General features: G+C 45.7%; 1 protein-coding gene across 10 annotated transcripts; it reads right to left on the bottom strand.

Annotated features, from left to right (window-relative positions):
* Positions 1 to 83: 83 nt before the first annotated feature.
* On the bottom strand, positions 84 to 21483 carry GGA3 (golgi associated, gamma adaptin ear containing, ARF binding protein 3). 10 transcript variants are annotated; one of them, XM_054221336.1, is made up of 18 exons: positions 21423 to 21438; positions 15848 to 15932; positions 15235 to 15741; positions 15031 to 15106; positions 14407 to 14505; positions 13491 to 13614; positions 12782 to 12885; positions 12287 to 12367; positions 10977 to 11114; positions 9851 to 9932; positions 9231 to 9347; positions 7044 to 7307; positions 6331 to 6398; positions 5606 to 5928; positions 4834 to 5099; positions 4498 to 4667; positions 3665 to 3775; positions 84 to 2479 (listed from the first exon to the last, which is right to left on the bottom strand). In XM_054221336.1, exons 5-18 carry the CDS (start codon positions 14488 to 14490, stop codon positions 2369 to 2371), a joined length of 2043 nt encoding a protein of 680 aa, XP_054077311.1. In that variant the 5' UTR covers positions 14491 to 14505; positions 15031 to 15106; positions 15235 to 15741; positions 15848 to 15932; positions 21423 to 21438; the 3' UTR covers positions 84 to 2368. The 10 variants fall into 10 exon arrangements, with proteins under 10 accessions (XP_054077311.1, XP_054077307.1, XP_054077313.1 ...); XM_054221332.1 differs by lacking the exon at positions 15235 to 15741 and having other exon boundaries at positions 21423 to 21483; XM_054221338.1 differs by lacking the exon at positions 21423 to 21438 and having other exon boundaries at positions 15027 to 15106; positions 15848 to 21351.
* Positions 21484 to 21506: the final 23 nt, after the last annotated feature.

Genomic DNA, 21506 nt, shown 5'->3' with positions numbered 1-21506 from the left:
CTGATGGGTTGAGTTTTAGGATTTCCAGAAACGGCACTGGTCTCCAGGAGCAGTCATGAGTAAGAGCTATCCACAGCGCAAAGTAGGGAAAACAATTTATTTAACATGCAGAGAACAAATGCATTTGAGATGTATGTACAGTTACGGCTGTTCGGTATGAAGCAGGAACCTCACCCTACAGACAAGGAACATTCATAGTTTAATTTCCAAAGCTTTTAACAACGCGTTGCCACGCAGCAAGACTACAGCATCTTTCCGTTTGGCTGTACGGCGCGGGCAGTGCGCTGCCGTTAACACCGAGAACAACGCTGCTCTGCAGAGAGCACGTGCGCTCTTCTGACTTCCTCAGAGTCACAGTGAGATTCATGTGTAGGCATCTAAAGCAGTGAAACCTGCTTCCTCGGGACACGCTGCCGGGACCTAAGCACTACCCCTGCGCCTACTGTGTCTAAAGTGCTGGCAAGAACATGTCTGAGGCAGAAAGCAACCTCTCCTTGTCCCCTATCCCAGTCCATTGATTTAAAACTGCTTTCTTTAAGGATCCAAACAACGTACCCATCCCTCTCGCCTGCCTTGTCTGACGGGGAGCTGACGAGGCTGGGGTCTTCGTGAGCTTCAGACCAGGAATTTACAGCAAGTTCCTTGGCCAAACTTTGATTCCACCTTCAGGGGCTTCTACAGCTGCCTGGAGCCCCTGAGTAGGACCTCAGGCTTTCGAATCCGCTGAGTTTTTCCACCTCTAGTGATTTTTACTTCGCAACACAGTAAAGAAAATTCAACTATAAATAACTCCAAGCTGCGTTTGCAGTAATGGATTTTACAGCCATAATTAATTCCAGCAGCACTTTCTCCTCCAGAGTTTTCTTCCTACAACAGGCAGGGGTCTCCTGCCGATTTTCTCAGCACTCGAGCTGACTGCTCCCATTCGTAGTTTGGGAAGAGCTGTTGCTTGACAGCACTGCTAGAAATGCTGAGCTTCGCATCCGAGGACCCGCCCTATCTGTGCTTTTGCCAATGGATGTTAAAAAAACCCAACCACCTGTTAATTTAAAACAGTCTGTCTCAAAGCTAGTTGAGGCACTGCTTGAGACTGGAAATCGGGAGGGAGAAGGAACCAAGTTCAAGTGATTTACACCTAGTTTCTGTGAGACTGTAGCTAGAGGGGTCAGCTCTCCTGCCCCCCGTGAGCGCAGAACGCTGATGTCCAGAAAAACTGCTTTCCCCCTTGTGGAGACAATTGCACTTACCCACTTAATACAAGGAACAAATAAAACAGGGCATTAAACCGAGCACATGCATCATCACAGCCCAGTGGAGCCTTCTTTCCTTTCACCATCTGCTTGTTTCTATTTAGATATCCTATAGCTCTATTATTTACATCTTGTATGTCATTTTACTCAATAAAACACAGTATTCAACTACTTAACAATACTGCCCGCATGAGGGGACATGAGAGGCATCTCTCCTTATCCCTGGATTCAGTCACTGCACCTGATTAGTGATTGTAAAGACGCTTCTGCACTCCAGGTGCCGTCCTCCACCAATACCGACCGCTCCTTTCCAGCCCTGTTTACCTCCTCACTACACATTTCCTCTTTTCCCCACACTATGGAAGGCGATGAAGGCAGAAAAATAACCAGTGTAACCATTTGCATACAAAACTCAGCCCCCGCTGCCCAAAATGGACACAACAGGGAGGCCGCTAGCAGTATAAAATAAATATAGCAACTAAAGATACAGCAGTGTCGCGCAGCACAGAGCGAGGGTCTGCTTACGTTGGCTGTTGGGAATGAAGCAGCGCAGGGGAAGGAAGGGAGCTAAGCGCCGTTTCAGTGTGAAAAATAAGCATTCCCTCACGGAGCCAGCATTATTGCTCAACATGCTTAGCAGGTCCAGTCTGGCACTGAGGAGGTAAAAGTCCGCGGAAGGGCACGTGTAAGGGCTCTGCGCTGAGGAAGCTCCCGGTGGCATCATTACCCCGCCAGCCTGTAGGTATCTCTGGACAGCAGTACGGGAACAAGCCAACTAAATCCCCTTCTGCTGACAGGTCTCCCCTCAAAATACAATAACTTCAAGTTTAATAGAGTGGAAGATAGAACCAGATTCACCCAGAGGTCAAGATAAAAGCAGCCAGCGCTGCCCGTTACTGGCTGCCGCTCAGTTCATGCTTGGCATAAATGTCCCAGGACCCCTTCAATGTGGGGCAAAACATTCTGGACTAAAGCTACAAGCAGAGTGGTCAGGACACGTAAACAAAGCTGAACGTCACCAGTGGATAGCATGTGTGTCCCTCCCCGCGTCACATTCATTCCAGTCCTGCGGGATCCTTTCCTGGTCCTGTCACAGAGTCTCTGGCAGTGTCCTAAGGTCATAGATGCCCCCACTGCTCTACCGGGGGAAACTGATCCACTTCGCCAACCTCTGTACTGGGCTGGTCTCCCAGCGTGAAGGTCAGTCTGTATCTCAGCCTCACTTTCTCCTGCAGGAAAGACAAAACCCGAAAGCAACATGAGAACAGCTCCCGAACAATATACTTCACTGTTACAGCTCTACAGGGGGCACAAGACTTCTGTTGCACATAGCAGGGGGGAAGAGGGCCGAGGTAAGTTCGTGGAGCAGTTCAGCTATTTGGCAAACCCGAGTTACTTACCTTACAGTTTTTATACCACAAAAGCTTTATTGCTTAGCAGGGACCAGTAGGAGAAAAGCACAAATAACCTGTGATAATAGTTTGGACATATGTGGCCAGCACCCATTGCTCAGCTGCTCTCCAGTGAGCCTGAGGAATGCCGCTGGAATAGTTCAGCATTTTCAAAATTAAACTCCTCATCACGTGGAGGAAGATAAAACAGTTCCTCCTCTGCAAAATTCCTGGTAAAACAGGAAGCAGGAGATGGAATCAGTCCTTCACTGAGGGGATCTCCATGTACCTCACAAAGTTTTTCACCAACCCACCAAACCCCTCTGACGTTTATCCTTTTGGATCTCAAAACTTTTTGCTGATACTTTGAGGACTCTTTTGCTGTAATTCTCAAGTAGTAACATCTACATTTGTCAAATAATTATAAACTACTTCAGCATACGGCTTTGAGCTTTACAAAGCAGGCTACTTAAATGAGTAAACGCAGCTACTCAGATGCTCCCAGCACGATCAGAAAGTGTTAACCACGTCATTTCACTGGTCCCAGGTACATCCTCCAAGAATAGCGGAACAGACATGATCTGACATTTGTCTGTTGGTTCAGGCCTGTCAGGCTATAGCCTCAGCACAGCAAAAGTATTTCTACAGCACCAGCTAATTTGACATCAATCTAATTATCACCAAAAGCCAGGCACTTCCAGTGCACAAGGGAGTCAGACAAACTCCTGATACAGCTCTGATTGCTACTTAGCTTTAAAGTGGAGCCTCATACGACTGATGCTGGGAGAAATGTAGAGCTCCTTCTCATACCTTTCCTTGCTGACAGTCTGTTGAGGAAGAGACTGAACAGCCTCCCTCTAGCCCTGAACTGAAACACCAACATTATGCAGTGACCACCTCTGGAGGGCAAGTTAGGAATAAACAGCTTTATCTGCTGAAATGTTTGGTCCAGCTCCCCTGCAGAATTCAGCTTACATCAAATTTGTCTGAAAAAGACAGGTTAAATCCCACTGCCCCTCTCACCTTCGTAGGATTTGCCAGAAGCATGACTTGCGTGATGGCAGCAGGCGGCTGGATGGGATTAAATGGAGACAGCTCTGTGCCAGAGGGTGGTTGTAACTTCACTTTCATGGACTGCAAATGAAAAAGAAAACGGAACCTCAGGGATTATCTCCTACCTTGGGGACAATGAAAGATGGATGCACGGGCTGGGGAGATAACAGCACACATCCAAACTGGAGAGAATCAATCCACATACGAGGATGAGGAAACAAGAGCCAGCCCAGCTCGCACAACATCACAGGAATAGGGAGACTGACAAGACATCCCAGGGTAAAAACACTGGTCAGGTGAACACCAACAGCACCTTCCTGAGTGCTCTTGTGTCAGAGGTTTTAATGCAAGCACCTTCAGGACGGTAGGCAGATCATAGCTGAGATTGGGCCAGTTTTCAAAACACAAAGCCGGCCATCCAAAATTATCTAGGTGCAGCAAGAGTAGAATGGAACATATGGTCAGATTTAGGATGTCTGTTAAAAATTCTGATTCTAAAGACCTCAAGGGTGGCTCTATCCATGTAACAGTCCTGCCATTGTGCTATCTGAGCCACCCTCATGAACAGACACAGCTGGATTGAGCTTAGATAGCAAGAAAAATAGAACACTAATGACCTGCATATCTTGACTTATCCTATTCAGTGTTTTCTGCCTCTCACAGCCACCTTTATGTTTTGGAAACAGGCAGAGCACAGCCTGTAGAAAGGTAGAACCAGGCTGTCCCAAATCCCTAAGTTCATACCCAAGCCTTCCCAAAAGCACAGTTTCAGGTCGCCGAGGGTCTGAGCCACGTGTCCCTACCTTCGGCACGGCAGCCTGCAGCACGATGTTCTTCACAGGCAACGGTGCCGTGTTCAGCATTGAGACCACCACGACTAGCACATCTGACCTCCCCGGCGGGCACTCCCTGGCAAAGTGCAAGAGGATCCGGAAGCCATTCTTGTCATACGCTGTCACCGGGAGGGCACTGCCTACAAGAGAGAGAAGGGGAGACGAATGCAGGTTTATGCTGCAGAATTAGGTAAACTGACTGTTCGGCTGGGACATCTCATCCTTCCTCTCTGCTTCACAAGCTTTGGCAAGAAGCTTTACTTTTAAAAAATGTTCAGAGAAAGGTGAAAAACCTGAGATACTTACTGGGTTTAATGGATTCCAAGGGAACATGGACATTGGCCAAAGAAATTTCAGGTGCTTTCATGGGACTGCCTTGCTGCTGGAACGATACTGGCTGGAAGAGAGGACTTCCTGAGCCAGCAGTGCAGCTGTTTGGGAAAGGAACGGGAGGGGCTCCAGGGACAGTGGCTGGCAGCCCTGCAGGTGCTATTAACGGAGCAGAGGTGACAGTGGTTGTCAAAGTAACCCCAGGGAACACTGCGGGTGTCGCCAGGCCTTGGGTGGCAGTCCTGGAAGAGAGACAGAAAAAACATGGGAAACTGAGCTGAAAGGGAAGCAGGCATTTCACCACAAACCCAGAGATAACGGCAGATCATGAGGACAAAGCAGTGGCCCGGAGCCAAACTGGAGCCTGTGTCTCATTACAGTCTCATGTAAGGAGGAGAGCTACAAGGAAGTGGTGGTGGTGATAGGGTTAGGCATCACTTCTCTAAGTCAAGAAGAAAGCAGAGTCCCACCTTTGCGAAGGTGGGCAAAGGCCTCTGTACTTAGCAGCCTGTTCAACTTTACACCGCGCATTTGGACCGGGCAACAGAACAGCTGTTGCGCTCTACATAGCAGACCCGGCATTTCCCTCCTGGAGGTGGGACCCTCATACTAGTTTGTAAACTGAAACCCTCTGAGAAGAAAAATCCCAGTCACACACTTCTACCAAACCAGAAAGTTGAACCTGACCCTGCAGAAAGCTCAGCTTTCTAACTGCAGAGATAAAGCAAAGTCCAGGACTTTGAGTTACCCTTTGTTTTCTTCAAGGAGTTGTCCCAATGCATCCATCTTATGTGACATACTGCTCCCCACAGATGAGCTGAAGTACCCAGGAGCAGCTGGAATAGTCTTAGGAGGCCCTGCAGGGGCAGCCGGTCCAGCAGAGAATACAAATGGTGCCGAGCTTGGTGCTGGGATGCTGGGAGCAGTCTGAGAGGCTGTGAAAGCAGAAGGCAACGTCACTGACGTTCCACACGTCGTCTGTGATGTGTGATGGAGAAGAGGGTTCCCTGCAGGGTTGCAAGCAACAGTCACCATCTTCGGATTAAAGAAATCCAGGTCCAACTGGTCATTCTGAAAGAGAGGACAAGCAGACGCTCTAACTCACTGCTACCCCCTGTTGTAGAGATGGCACTGTTACAGAGGGAGAGAGATTTACCGCAAAAACAGGTGCTGGGTGGCAAGCAGCAAAGTCTGTGGCCTATGTCAGGACTACATCTGATCTGTAATTTAAGCAAAGGAAGTGCTAACATCATGGGGGTCAGATGGGAAACTGAGAAAGCCAGGTTCAGGGATATCTACTCTGTTCAGACGCAGCTATCCCAGATTTTAAGGCTAAGCCAAACTTCCCCTCAGGAACAGCTGCCCCTCTGCCTGTATGTGTGATCACGTTTCTCCAAGGTGACAGAGCGTGTCCTGAGACCTCCCACAATGACAATCCCTCCCTCCCCTTCCTCCAAGACACTCCTTTTGTACCTCAAACATGCTCCACTGGTTGTTTTCTGATGTCTCCTTCACTGCTGTAGGGGCTGGGTCATTCAGGCCTGAAAGGAAAAATAACAAGTAGGTGACTGTAGAAGAAAATGAGTTAGGTGTCATCCCTTGGCAATTATTTTGGTACCAAACTACTTAATACAGCTCTGCCAGAGCCCAAGAACCTGATAAAAGACTGAAACGAGCTGCAAGCCTATGATGAGGAAAAAAGACTGACAGCAGCAGTAGCTGACAGTCACCCCCTGCACACAACAATTCTAACCCTTCCTGATTTGCAGTGTTTTCTGCTGTTCGTATCTGGGCTGCACAGGCAGGCATTCTGCAGGCTCCTATATACAACCTATACACGTTGCCCTTTAGCACAGCCGCAAAGGCAGGGGTGAGATCTGTACCGAACTGCAGCCTGCACGTCCAGGCACCTACAGATATCAGACTGCAGTTACACTCAACAGTTATTTCACTGGCACTCCACTCCGGGAAGATCTGAGTTCTTAATACTGACTCACTGACAAGGTCTTATATTCAGGATGATGCAAGGGAGTGTCCCCTGGACTTCTCTAGAAGCCAAAGGCATCTCGTGCTCCTTTTAGGCATGCCACATGCGCAGCCAGCCCTCACACTCATGCTGAAGGAAGAAAGCAGTCTTTGTTAGGCATGGATTGAGTAGCCCTTTTCTGGGCCCCTCAGAGCCTTACCTAAGCACAGAAGCTCCTCATCCAGCAGGGAGAGGGAGTTGGCCGTGCTGCTCTGCTGAGCGGGTGCGGCTTCCACTTGGCTCGAGGAACTGCTCCGCAACTGTGCGAACGTCTGGGGAGGAGGCGGGAGAATGGGGATTTCTGCTGGGGCTACTGTGGGGGCTGGCGTCAGGGTGGCGGGTGGCACTGGAGGTGGCTGGGTGCTGGTGACATCCAATCCAGCAAGGTCAATGAGGGTGTTGAGATTACTTGTGGAGTTACTCCCTGCAGCGGACAGGAGAAGAGCACTACTAGGAAAAGAAGGCAAAGGGCTCAGAGCAAACCCCATGTACAGAAGAAATTACCAGAGAGGTGGTTTAGATAACACAGATACTCATTTAATCACGGCTTATGGCTCTTTATAACAGAGAAAGCCCACATGCTTTCCACCTAGCCATTTGCTGTCCACAAGCTACTTAAACCAAGACAGATAGTTAGGAAATTTCTATCTGAAAATCAACATCTGCTCCAACTGCTGCTCTTTCCCCAGTGCTTCATGGTCCATGCCCAAGTGGAGGCCAGTGACAAGTGGAGTCCCTCAAGGATCAGCACTGGGACCGGTCGTGTTTAACATCTTTGTCAGTGACATGGACAGTGGCATAGAGTGCACCCTCAACAAGTCTGCTGACACCACCAAGCTGTGGGGCAGCTGACAGGCTGGAGGGAAGGGATGCCATCCAGAGGAACCTTGACAGGCTGGAGAGGTGGGCCCACGCCAACCTCATGAAGTTCAACAAGACCAAGTGCAAGCTCCTCCATCTGGGTTGGGGCAATCCCAAGCACCGATATAGGCTGGGCAGTGACTGGCTTGAGAACAGCCCTGAAGAAAAGGACTTGGGGGTGCTGGTGGACGAGAGGCTCAACATGAGCCGTCAGTGTGCACTAGCAGCCCAGAAAGCCAATCGTATCCCGGGCTGCATCAGGAGAATTGTGGCCAGCAGGTCGAGGGAGGTGATTCTCCCCCTCTACTCCACTCTGGTGAGACCCCACCTGGAGTACTGCATCCAGTTCTGGAGCCCCTACTACAAGAAAGATGTGGACATGCTGGAACGTGTCCAGAGAAGGGCCACGAGGATGATCCGAGGGCTGGAGCACCTCTCCCGTGAGGACAGACTGAGAGAGTTGGGGTTGTTCAGTCTGGAGAAAAGAAGGCTCCGAGGAGACCTTATAGTGGCCTACCAGTATCTCAAGGGGGCCTACAGGAAAGCTGGTGAGGGACTTTTTAGGATGTTGGGTAATGGTAGGACAGGCTGCCCAGAGAGGTGGTGGAAGACCCATCCCTGGAAGTTTTTAAGGCCAGGCTGGACGGGGCTCTGAGCAACCTGATCTAGTGGGAGATGTCTCTGCCCATGGCAGGGGGGTTGGAACTAGATGATCTTTAAGGTCCCTTCCAACCCTAACAATTCTATGATTCTAGGATTCTTGTAGCATAATGCGTAGTATTTTCAAAATCTTTTGAGCTCCGGTGAGGCTTTGGGAGATCCTAAAGAATTACAATAAACAAAGGCTACCAGAGAACTAGAGAGCTGAGGAAGATTCATACTATCTGGATCTAGAATTCCCTTCATATTTAGGACAGTCTTGTCCCAAAAAGATACCACGAGACAGCATATGCATTCCTCTGCTGCTCTCCATGCAGAAGTGTGTAAGTGACTCTCAAAGGGTAATTCTGCCACACGTGTCCAGAGCTTTCAATGGTGAAACTGAAGTGTAAAGTGGGCGACTGGCAAATTCGCAAATGGAATTGCTGGCAAAGCAGGACCCCGGCCTGGCTCCCACTCTCCTGTTATTGTCTTTTTGATAAAATCATCCTCTTCTTACATGTCACCATTAATAAACAAGACAAACGTGGAGAGGAAAATGTGTAAGAACTTCCAGCCACACAAACTGTTCAGATGCAGGTTTGCTACTGATGTTATCAAAAGTTTCAATAACATGGAAATGGAAAATGTAAAGCTGCAACACTGTTGCTCGTGTCCAGAATTGCCTATCCAGTGTTTAGGAGCTGTCTTGTGCCCCTCTGGTTTGCAAACTGTCGGCCACAAGAACGACCAATAGCCTACTTCACTGCCATTAATAGGAAACCCCATCCAAAAGACTTTGAATTGCAGGGTTCAAAATTAAACAGTTGGCTTCCCAGGAACTCACCTTGCACTACAGACATCACAGGGAGATCCACTTCACCATTGATCACTTGACCCTCTATTATTTTTTTATAGGAATTTATCACACGGGATAAATTGTCACTGGCCTGCAGAATATCCCCTACATGCAAGAGAGACAAAAACAACCCCCAAGACTTTAGTAACTTTGCTCCCACTAATCCTGAGAGTACTCTGCTATCAACTAAATAATCAGCAAGAAAAAAACCCATAATTATTTGGCTATGAGCTCCATTACTCTCTGTCTTTGCCATACTTCTCCAAGCAATATCCTGACCTTTCTATGTCTGTGCACATTACAGTAACAATGAAAAAATGAGTCCAAGGCTTTTTTGCCCCACAGCAACTCCCTTTTCCACCCAAAGCAGCAGCTGTCCCCCATTATCACCCCCAGCCTCCCCTAACCACCAACTCTACTGTCAAGTCCTTGCCTGAATTTAAACGATAGGCATAAAGAGGCAAGGATCTTGTCTTTTATCTGCTTGCTCAAAGTGAAGTGTATTCACAGTCAAGAGGCATCTTTACAGCAGCCATTCCCTTGCTGAACCCTTGCACAGTCACAGGTCACAAAAGCAATTAAAAAAGGAAAAGTAGAACTTAATTTACCCAAACTGCTGTCATTATCCTCTGTCTCACTGGCCAGCTTGAATAATGTCCGTCTTTTGGTTTCACACCTTTCATAGAGCTCCTAGGAAGACAGATTAGGACAAAGGGTTTCAGCAGCCAGGAGCCACTGTCAGCAATACCAGTCAGCACAGAACGACTCCCCAGGCACGCACTGGAAAACCCAGAACAGAGAAACCAGTCTCCCTGTGCTGAACACATTAGTGTGGCTGGATGACCAAGATCCCCTGTCCCTGCCCTATTACAGAGCCGTGAAGCATTACATTAGCCTGGGAGTCTAAACACAATCTGCATTTTCCACATATCTCTCAGTCCTTCCTCGCATCAGCACTTACGGCCAGCTCCAGCCCAGAAGAGATGTGCCTTCCTTGTATTACAGTAGTTCCTAAAAGCCCAAGGAAGAGCAGAATTGTGCTTCAACAATTATGCTTCAATTCTGCTGCAACCTGTACTCAGAGAGTCTGCAACCACACAGAAGAAAGGTGGCAAGAAGAAAATGTTTCACAGAAACAAGCCAGTTTCTTAAGCTCCCTACCATCGTTTCAGGAGCTTGTTGTTAAACACAAGTAGGTTTAACTTTTTTAATTAGATAAGGTGTTACTCTTCAAGGCCCTGGGCCCATCCAACCATCCCTGGTGTCTATTTTGATTTTTACCTTCTTGATGTTCTCCTAACCTTTTAACACTAGCTAAAACTCTTCCTTTGAAGGGGAGGATGTATTTTATGTCCCATTCAGCCTTAAGTTTACCCATCTGCAGTGCTGTGAGGGACAGTTATTATCTGCAATCAGTGTGTCCTAATAGGAGCAAGAACTGAAAACTGCAGCTTCTTGATTCTGCCACTGTATCTTTGGAGAACAGCTGTACCTCGCTTCAAGCATGTGCAAAACCAAACTATTACCAACTGTCCTTGCAGGGCACCGAGTCCTTTGGTGAAAGGTGTTCAAAACATGGTTATTTTCTTTCCTGCTGTTTCCAACAACTGCTCTTGTTTCTCGCCACTGCGCTCCATTTTACTGCCCTATTTGCAATTCTCTGTAAAACTCAAGCCTGTAAGAAGAAAGGTCTGACTGCAGGATTTCAGGGAAGAAGGAGCACCTCAGGCCCACCTTCATGAGCTCTCTATCGGCCTCTGATGAGTCCTCTTTGCTGTAATGAACCAACATCTCATTCAGCAGCTTCACGTTGTTATTTACTTCCTCCAGCGTGTGCATGCGTTTTGTCACTTTTTGAATCCGAGCCTCATCCTTCAGGGTGTAAAACACAGACATAAAAAGTGAGTTTCCCTGTAAAGGGCCACAGTATCACAACAGCAGGTATTATCTGTAAATCAGGTCAAGTAATGTCTACTTAAAGTTAAGCTAGAAAAAAAAAACCCAAACTCTCCATTCATGTGAAGCTTTGCTTATTTTATTATCTTTTCACCACCATTCTGAAATGACAGAAAACCCTGTATTTCCAAAAAGTCTCATTAAATACACTTTAATGTGTAATTACACCACTAAAAAACAGAAAAATTCCCAAAATCCTTTCTGACCTTTTCACAAGATTTTTTTTTTTTTTGTCACTTGATACTGTTTTATGAAAAAGATGTGTTTGAAGCAAAACATTTACTAGGAACAACACGCACTCTCTGGTCGAAAACATCCACCCATCTCTGATTTGAGATTCCAACTAAAGTCTGCCCTGGGGACAGGAGAAGCTTGAATGGAAACACTGCAGCAACCTATACATCGTCTTCAGTCTAGAAGCTGTCCTTTTTTTTTTTTTTGCCAGAAACACAGTGAGTCATTTCCTGGACTGAGGGTTTCCAATGACTGCCATGGGGGGATGCATCACAGCTCTACAAACAGGAAGGTGTTTCCATGAAGCCTGCTTGTGAGAAGACCAGTCCAATGACTCAGTCCTCAGTGTCCAGGGGTGGTACTGCGATGCTCCCACCAAACCCTGAAAATACCTGAAATACCGCCTTGAGTGATGAGAATGTAGTTAATTACAACAAGGGGCATTCAATCCTTGTCCCTCCTTGCTCTGCCCTCCACCAGAGACAATAATTGTAGACATTTTTGTGATACAAACATCTCCCAGTTGTGAGCTGGAGTCAAAATTTCAATACATTCATATAATACTAAGTCATCAGATGGCACCCCTTTATGCTGTTAACCATGGGGACTAGATGCAAGTTAGTGGTGTCATGTGTTTTAAAAAATAATAAAAGCTTGGACGTCACTGATGGTCAGTCTCATTCAGTCCCCACAACTTAACTAAGGAACGTACTAACACAATGCTCCCAAGAGCCTCAAAAACCCAGGTGTTGCCATTCACATGATCCTAAAGCTCTCCACCATTTTGGAGTCAAATTATTTAAAATCTGGAAAGCAGACTGCTGACTGGGACCAATTCTACAGGAATTTCTTACCTCTTTCACCATGGATTTTATAAGCTTGTTGGCCTCTTGTAAATCATCTGGGTTTTTGCTTTTCAGCAGTTTGGCTAGAAGCTGTAAGATGAGAAGAGGATATTCAGAAAACAAATAAAGATCCTTTGGAAAAGGGAAGCAGCAAAAGGAATCTAAGTGAACAATTCAGGGGAAAGGAGCCTACTATTAAAAAGTTTACACTGTTTTCATAGTTACAGTGATTTCAGCAGGAGTCATTTATGGTTTATTATTTTACGTGAGTTGCTGTATTCTTGCTTCTACACAACACATATCTGTGAAATCTCAGGGACTTCTGACACTAGATAATTTTTCTTAACTTCAGGTTAGGTAGGTGGACAAAGTAATGAGTTCTGTGAAAGTACACACCACCACCCCAAAAATAAAAGCCGAATCAGTATGCTTTACTTCCTTATTCCAAATATGCATTGAGTAATCACTTTTAACTAGTGATTACAATACAAGTCTTCACTGTACCTTGGATTTCTCCTCATCATCAAACACAGGGTTTTTGGGACGAGGCGGTGGAGAAGGAATCAGCGTTCTGTCTGCAGGAATCACAGGATCAAACATAACGATCCCTGAAAGCAGAAAGGGAACCCACATAGGTTTGCACATGCAGTCACACCAGGCAGTGCACCCAGTTATTCACAGGCTGCTATCAAAGTGAACACGCAGACAATCCGTCCACTGATACTAGCGCACTGTTCTAATGAACAATATAGGACCAAAATCACTGAGCACGCTGGCTGGAAAAATAAAGAAAGTCTTCTTTGATAAAGGCCAAAACCCCAGCAACTGTGTTGCCATGTTCATACTGCTCCTCTAATAGCTCAGTATAATCAATAGCTCTCCACTATTTGTCTTTCCCCCTTTCACATTAGCTGTTGAACCACTAAGCAAAGTCTCAGACAACCCAGCTTTGTGCAAACGCAAGGGCATGACATTTGTTTGCACAAATGAGCTGAGCAGGAAAGCAGACAGCAATGCAAAATGGGGTGATGAGCAGACTCCCAACCACAAGCGGGGAAAGAGCCAAGCGAAGCTTTTCAGGGAATTTCTCCCTTGTTCTGTCTCCTCTCAGAGCTTGCTTTGACCCCATGTAATTAGAAGCTGTATATTTTGTGACATTCCTGCTTAAAGCACAGGCTGGAGAGAATGCACGAATGAGCAACTGACTTCCTACCTTGTCGCTTCAGCATGTAGTAGGCATCCTTGATTTTGGATTCTTCTGGCAATGCCACTGTCCAGCTATACAGCAATTCAATTACTTTTGTCTTCACCTTCTCCGAGACCCGGTCTCCCAGGTACTAAGAGTGGGAAAAAGATCTCAACTTTCCACAGTCTTCATTTCTTTTTAAGAATAAAGCCCAAACCCAGAGAACGGGAGTTCAGTGTTAAAAGGTGTATAATCCAACAAGATCTAAGATACGTCTTATTAAGAGGAAAAAATGTTCCTCTAACATATTTGAAATAACAGTAAAGAGAAGCTGTGACTATCATCTTCAGCAAAAGAAAAAGCAGCTGTTCTGTTCGTTTCAGGATTTTGCTATTTAAAAATTACAGCACTACAGATAACCCTGCTACTGTCTTACGGGAAAGAATCTTGGAATACTTGGCTGCATCAATGATGCTGTGGGGTGCCTCTGTCTATTTTTCACGACATTAAACTGATCGTGGATGTTGAGGGACTTAGTCAAGCACTCGTTACACAGCAAGTCAACACCAGATTTGAGGATCAGAACTCCATGGTGTGTTGCTAAGTCCCTTGTTCTCACCTCTGCATCACACCCCTGCTGCATTGACGCTGGGGTTTTGTTTGTTTTTTAAAAAAAACACAGCCTAAGCTTTAGAAGCCCTTGAGTTACATGAAGGATTAGAACAGCACAGAGACTATATACTGATGGTAAGTAAGTACAACTTACTGAGAAAAATAGTAAGCAGAACATAGAAAACCCCCAAACCTTAGCCAACAAATGCTCTTGAGTATAGGCTAATAAATGCAATGAGCCAGACAGAGCACCGCAAACATTTTGGATGTTGCCTGTAGCTTACGGAGGCCTATCAAAACGTAAAGACAGCCATAAGGCTCATGGACTAACCTTTGGAGACACAACTTTTATTAACTCGTTTAAAAAGCGAAACTTCCCTACTTCATTATGAAATCTTCTCCCACAGTTCTTCATACAAGCTTCCAGCACCTGCATTCAAGTAACAAAAACAGGGGCTGAAATGAACACCAAAACTTTTCAGTAACAGCGTGCCTGTGTTCTGCTTACAGGGGAACTGATGGACCCATGCCAGTAAGACACGGATTCCTGCTCTGTGAGACAGGCGTGAATCTCCCTTCTTTAGGGGCGACACATCAAGACAGGATGGTCTCCCACCCTCCACCACATACACATGGGTCAGAGTTACCTCACCATTAGGTCTCACAACAACGAACCCAAATCTTGACTGAAGATAACAAATGAAAGCAGCTAAACTAAACGAGAGTTATTTCTGACTGCTCTATTGCTAATGAGCAAATTGGACATTTCAATTATGTCACTGTGCTCCCTCCCACTGCCCAATCCCTCCTAGCAAAGGCAAATCAGGACATTCAGCCCCAGAACCAGCCACCAGCCCCACTAACCCCACTGACACACTGTGTCCCCTTATACTCTGCACAGATGATGTCAAATGGTGTATAAGTGGATTTAACAGGAGGGGTAAGGACTACCTACTGTCAAAGCTTGGACTGCCTCCCATTCCTGTGGCGACTGGATTTTATGAGCCAGGAGTCTCACAGCTATCTGTGGCCTGAAACAAAACAGATCCCCATTACAAACAAAACAGGTGGACACATTGATGTATTTTCAGACTTTCACAAATTCTGCTGTTTAAACAAGATATCTTTCACATAATTGAAAGGAAATACCATTTAGTACCTTTTATCTTTCCATCAGCGTACAAGGACTAACAAGAAATGTTCAGGGCATCTTTGTAAGCCTGTTTACACATATGAAAGGAAGCGACGGCTGGTAGTCCGAGCCAGCAGGTCCAGATTCCTGCTTGGGAGGGGCCAAACAACTCCCAGTACAGTCCCCAACCCAGGAAATCACTTCATTTCTCTTGCATTAGTTTCCTTTTTCCAGAAGAAAACACTTATTCCTTAGCTTACAGGAATGCTGTGACCCAGGAGGTTTCCTCAGTTAAGCCTTGTGAAGATTTTAAAGACATGAAGCCCCATCAGGCACTAAGATTACCAACTAGCAAACAGACTGAGTTTGGCTAGCTGAGAATCTTGCAGCTGCAGAGGCTGACATTAGAGGCAGATTCAGAATTTCCATTTTCCTAGTGCTCTGTCTGTGTATAAGCCACGCTGCCTTTCACAGAAGAGAAACCACACTTCACAGCATCTTGTTTCTTTTGTAGCCAAATCATCCTTGCAATATCTATACATATATATGTAAAAGAAAACACATAAGTTTGATGATCAAATTATATATTTTAAACTGTGAATGTTAATCTATTAAGTCTAGAGTGGTTTGGGACACCCACCCTTCAAGTTCTTTGTTGATCTGGTCACAGAATCCAATGATGTATTCCCAGTCTTCTTGCCTGTTAGACGGGTTAGTGGCTTTATCTTTGGTAAGGGAAAGAGAACATATTACCAATTAAGCAAAAGAAACAGTATAAAAGGTCATGCATTTCCTAGAGAAAAACATTTGACATCTGTTGCCAACTATAAAAAAAGGAGAAAGAAGTTCACACACCGTATGTCTGTTCAGGGAAAAGGGTGTCCCCAGGCTGAGGCATCCAAATATCCAGCAAGAATCACTGCTTTCCAAAAAAACAGGTGCCAAATCTCAAGTACTTAGAAACACGCTATTTCCATACTCCAAATGAGAGTACAAGATACAATATTTGAGCTCACACAGTTTCCCTCTGCCTGAAATGTTATCTCTTTCTATTTGGCTATACCATTAAACTCCTTAAAGGCTAAACCCTCACACTTTCTACACAGGAAGTTATTTTTGTATTCCCTGGGAGTTTTGTAGAAGACCTGGAACATCAGATGTTTAATATAAGTCATTTAACATTAATGCTTGTTTTTAGAGTGCCAGCTGATTTGTTAGATGCCTTAGCATTTCTCCTGGGAATTATGAACTGAAATTTATTATTATACACTGAGATGTTCTTGTAAGTAATAAACACCACAGCCTGCAACCTGATCGGGAATTCAAATCCTGTATGCTCAAACAGGAAGACCGATGCTTTACTGACTGGGCTATTTCAGGCTCCTGAAGGATCCTCCCGTGGATACCAGGACCTCACTTATTGTACTGATTGCAGAATAGTGAGTCTATCAGCATCTTTTTTTGTTATGAAGGCATCTTCTCCATGTATTCTACTTAACTCTGATGGAGCACTGAATTTACAGTAAACAAGATTCCTGCTTTAACCTAATTTTCCAGCCAAGATGACTGGACGTGATGATTTTTCTTTCTTGTAAGGGAAGAAACAACACACTGTAGCTATACATCTAAGGGCTGGCATTTAAGAAGCCTTCCTCAAAATTTTAATACAATAGAAATAGACACAGAAAATATTGCTTAGCCAGATAGTATAGAGCAGGGAAAGAAGGTCAGAGAAAAAAACAGCACACATCCCTGTACTTTCATCACAGAGGGAAGCATAATGAAATAAACACACGCTACATTACAAAGTGTCATTTTTTATCATCATTAAAACATATCCTTTTACCTTTCCATAGGTGCAAAACAGATAAAAACAGGTCTTAAATATCTACTCTGAAACATCACTTTCATGGTGCACCTTAGTCCTCCTACTGTGGCAGTCCTAGAAGGTTTGCTCCTATTTTCCTCCTTGTGAAAGAATAGTTGTAAAGCAATTTTGTAAATTGTTCCATGGATTGCACCGGCAGAGGTGAACCTCTGTGCCCACTGCTGACATTCATGGGACCCCAAGATAAGCAAAAGGCCAGGGAGGACTAATGGTAGGATCACATCTTGTTGTACAAGCTAAGCTACCAAGCTATTTTTTGAAGTCAAGAGATTCAAGGCAGGCTTAGTTTAAAACGCAGCTGCTGCAGAGCTAAGGAACTGTTCAAAACATGAGGCACTTAAACCTTATTACCACGCTCACAACTGCTGAACGCCCTGGAAGCATCATGAAACCACAGACTTACAACAATCTAAAGCCTCTTCGTGCAAGTCAAATGGTATTGTGCATGGTTCGGTGCTCCAAAGCACCTCTGCTGCTCTGCGGGTCTAGATGAAAGAAATGCGGTTCTTGGCTGGAGTTAATGGAATTTATATAATAAACACAGGAAGAACACAAACAAGTAAGGACACTCAACTAAATGAACTCTTTGTTGGTTGCACATCCTAAAATTAGGAAAGAGATCTGGTACAAACAGGAAAATGTAACCAACATTTTCATGTTCCAAGTGTTAATTTTAAAGCTGTTCCAAACATCTCCCAAGATTTCTTGGAATGACACTGGATTATTTCACACTCTCAGATTGGGTTCAGATTCATTTCAGTTTTTGCACCAAAAGCTCTCACATAAACATAATAAAGTGTCAGAAGGAGAGAGAGAGATTACTGAAGGGATGTTATGATCCACATGAAGAAACTCCCTATTTCTAACATTCATAAAATCTCCATGTGAAAGCCCAGTTCATAAAAGTTAACCAGCTTGTCCAGAAGTCCTGCCCTGGCTCTGGAAATTTATGTGCTTGCATGACAGAATGCACCAGCCTGTATAGATAGCTAAACTAATTTGGATATCTATCTCAGTACAGCCACATGAGCACAGCATCCCAGGTGAGCTAAATTACCTTGCTTAACCTTTTCAGGACACCCCTACATAAAGCTGCATCACATCTATGAAGGCATAACCTAAAATCCCCTATTTTTATGCAGAATGCTTAAAATGTGGCCAAGGAGCTCTTCTGCACTGCCTTATAAATATCCTTCAGCCCTTATATAAAAGGATTTGTTCCAGGAAGAAGAGTTTGGTTCTCTGAAATATCAAATCCTTGGCTTCTTTGTTGAAACTGCCAACAAAGGCCCATTTGGTAGCGAATATAAAGTTTGCTTTCACAGACACTTGTCCACCAGGTCCCATCCTAAAAATCCCATTTCACATTGGCAACCAATTGAATCTGAATTAGCAACCTGGGAACAAAAGTCCCAGCACTACCCCGGTCCTGCCACCATCTCTGCCTTAGCTTTCAGACACCCCTGCGCTTAGGACATATAAAGCTGTTTCATGCTTGGCCTAAGTGTCAGAGCCATGCAGCCCTCAGTTGCTCTGCTAAACCCTGAAACGCTAATGAGTAAACATTCAGATGCATCATTAGATATGAAACAAAGGCGCTTATTTTCTCTATAGAGAAACAACATTGGAATGCAGAGAACCACAGACCATTAATTGACTGGTAATGAATGCTCATATTTTCCTGGGTTTACTTCTCTACTGAAATGAGACAAAAGCCATCCCAACAAAGGGTTTCCCCAGGTCAGGCTTAGCATATGAATTGGAAATCCTTAGCCCAAGCTTGGAGTCTAACAGTTGGATTCTGTTTGTATCCCCGGGAGGAGAAGGAGAATGCTGACCCATGACAACACAAGGAAAAACAAAATTAAGACCATCATATTATTTAATCCATCTGCATCTATTACATGCCTGGACATTGCCTAAGCCCGACATGAGTGTGATACAGTAAGTTTCCTTTTGGATGCAGTAAAAAAGGCAGCACTAAAGTCAAAGGATCCAGCTGTGTTTGTACAACTGACATTATTTTCTAACCTCCTCTTCTATTTCAGCTAAACGCAGAAGAAGAGCCCGCTGGCAGAGACAGAATAGAAAGGATCACCTTCCTCATCCCAGCTGCCTGAAATGAGGCAGGAGACATGAAGATGCTAGATCATCACTGGCTGAAGTGCAGGTCTTGCTGCAGTATTAGGACATGAGGATGATGTTACTTCATGGGTCTATGACTCCACCTGATGACAGAGACAGGGCAATGTGGAAGGCCACATATCACCAATACAGAAAAAAAATCATTGACAATAAGAAATTTTCCAGGACTGGGAAGTTGGCTGTGCTGCTGAGCAATTCTGGCCCTTCCCTTTAGTAAGGGCACAGCAGGTGCACACCCTCAAGGTTAGCATTAGACACGGCGCAGCTTTGTGATGGTTACAAGAAAGAAAACCTCAGGAGGGCTGGTGAAAGCACTCAGATGCACCAGCCTTTGCACTCTGCCTTCCTGGTCTGCATGACTCCTCCAGTAATTTACGTACACTAAATGCTCTGTGCTCCCCTACAATGGGAGGAGCAATATAATCACACCAGCACAAATCACTGTAGCAGTGACCTGGCATAAATGCATCCTCTTAAATGAGAGAGCAACACACTCGAGCCTTGAAAAATGCGTACACCTCTGCAATCAGGCTCACTGCACTATTTCTTACTGTGAGTAAGGCCTTTGCAACACTGCCCTTTAGCATATGTTCTCTGGTGCAGAATATCCTACTGCTTGGCCAAGGGAGATAACTTCTCTCTTAACTTCCACAATTAAAAAATAACCCCACAAAACAAACAGCCAGGAAGCTTTCCAGGCTATACAACCTAAAATATCCTTCCTACTAGAGATATTTTCACACACAAGCTGAACTTGGTGAGTCAGTTCTCCTTAGAGAAAGATTAAAAGGAAGGGATGTGGGTGTTTCTTCATGTGTCTCGCTGGCTACAATAAAAGATATTGACAAACTGTGGGAGTTCAGAGGAGGAGCAAAAATGGTAAGAGGACAAAAGGGACTGACCTAAAATGAGAAGAGCCGCAAACATCATTTAGCCAGTAACTCCCATAACAGATGATGATACCATGTATGTGTTTGAATTTTATATAAAAATACCAAGTAAGGATGAGAATTGTTTAAGCTTGTTTATGGAATGTAACTCCAAAAGGATAACACATTTTATAGTCTAAGGTATTTAAGGTAATGACCATCTTCTGCTGTTGGCTGACTACTTAAGAACTTCGCTCACTGCTGTAATCAAACAAATAACTATTTAAAAAAGAAGAAAATCTACGAGCTAGGGATATGCAGGATAACCTCCCAGGGACAGCAGCAGGAGGCCCTGTGCATGCAATATACGAAACCCAATTACTGTTATGACTGATTCATTCAAGAATCACCTCCGGATCTGCCAGTGCTGGGTCAGGTTCTGTACAGCCAACAGACCAAAAGCCAGCCAGTTCACGGACAGACACGCGATGAGGGGATACTCAGCAAGGGCTGTGGATGAACAAGCCATGGGATTTTTTTCCCCTGTCCCTAACATTGGAGATTCTGTGATAAAAAAATACCTTATCTTCACAAAGGATTTTTGAATATTCCAGTCTGTATGGAATGGACATCCATAACTTCTACCCTGAAAACACAGCTAGGCATAAAGCACAATTTGTTTGCTTGAAAAGCATGGTTGTATAACACATTCATGCAATTTATTTGGAAAATCCCTACAGTTCTGAACCTCGTGAACAGCACTATGGCTGCACGCTTAGCCAACCAAAACCCAGGCGAGGGAAGAAGAGACAGCAGGGACAGACACATACCATCATGGTCAAAGAAGGAGCCACAGCCTTGCAGGTGCACAAGCAACATGAGCTACACCTGCCCCTTCCTCACACCTCCCAACAACCAAATTGACGAGCGGTCCCGAACCGCTGCTGCGCCCCTACAACCGCAGCCCTACATCTCCCCGAGGGCGCTGGACACCCGGGCGGGCGAGCTGAGGGGAGGCCTCAGCCCTTTCCCCCCGCCCCGGAGAGCGCAATCCCGCGCAGCCGGAGGTCCCTGCTCCGGGGAACCGTCCTCGGAGTGCTCACAGCCCCCCACGGACGGCACCGCCACGGCCCCAGCCCGCTCAGGGGCCGCCGCCTCGCTGAGGGGAGCGGCGGGAGGAGGGATGCCATGAGGCCATGGGGCTGAGCGGGGAGAGCCAGGCCGGGGGGAACGGGGTCGGGGGGGCTAAGGGACCCCAGCCGGGGAAGGCTGAGGGGAGCGGTGCTGAGGGCCGGGGGGCTCGGGGTACTCACTCAGCCACGACTCCAGGCTCTCCCCTTCCGCCTCCGCCATGTTGCCGGCCCGCCCCGAGGCCACGCCCCGGCCGCGCGAGCGCC

The sequence above is a fragment of the Rissa tridactyla genome, chromosome 15, assembly GCF_028500815.1.
Source record: "Rissa tridactyla isolate bRisTri1 chromosome 15, bRisTri1.patW.cur.20221130, whole genome shotgun sequence".
Lineage (NCBI taxonomy): Eukaryota > Metazoa > Chordata > Aves > Charadriiformes > Laridae > Rissa > Rissa tridactyla.
The sequence above is the reverse complement of the archived record's forward strand: the minus strand, read 5'-3'. Positions and strand labels throughout refer to the sequence as shown.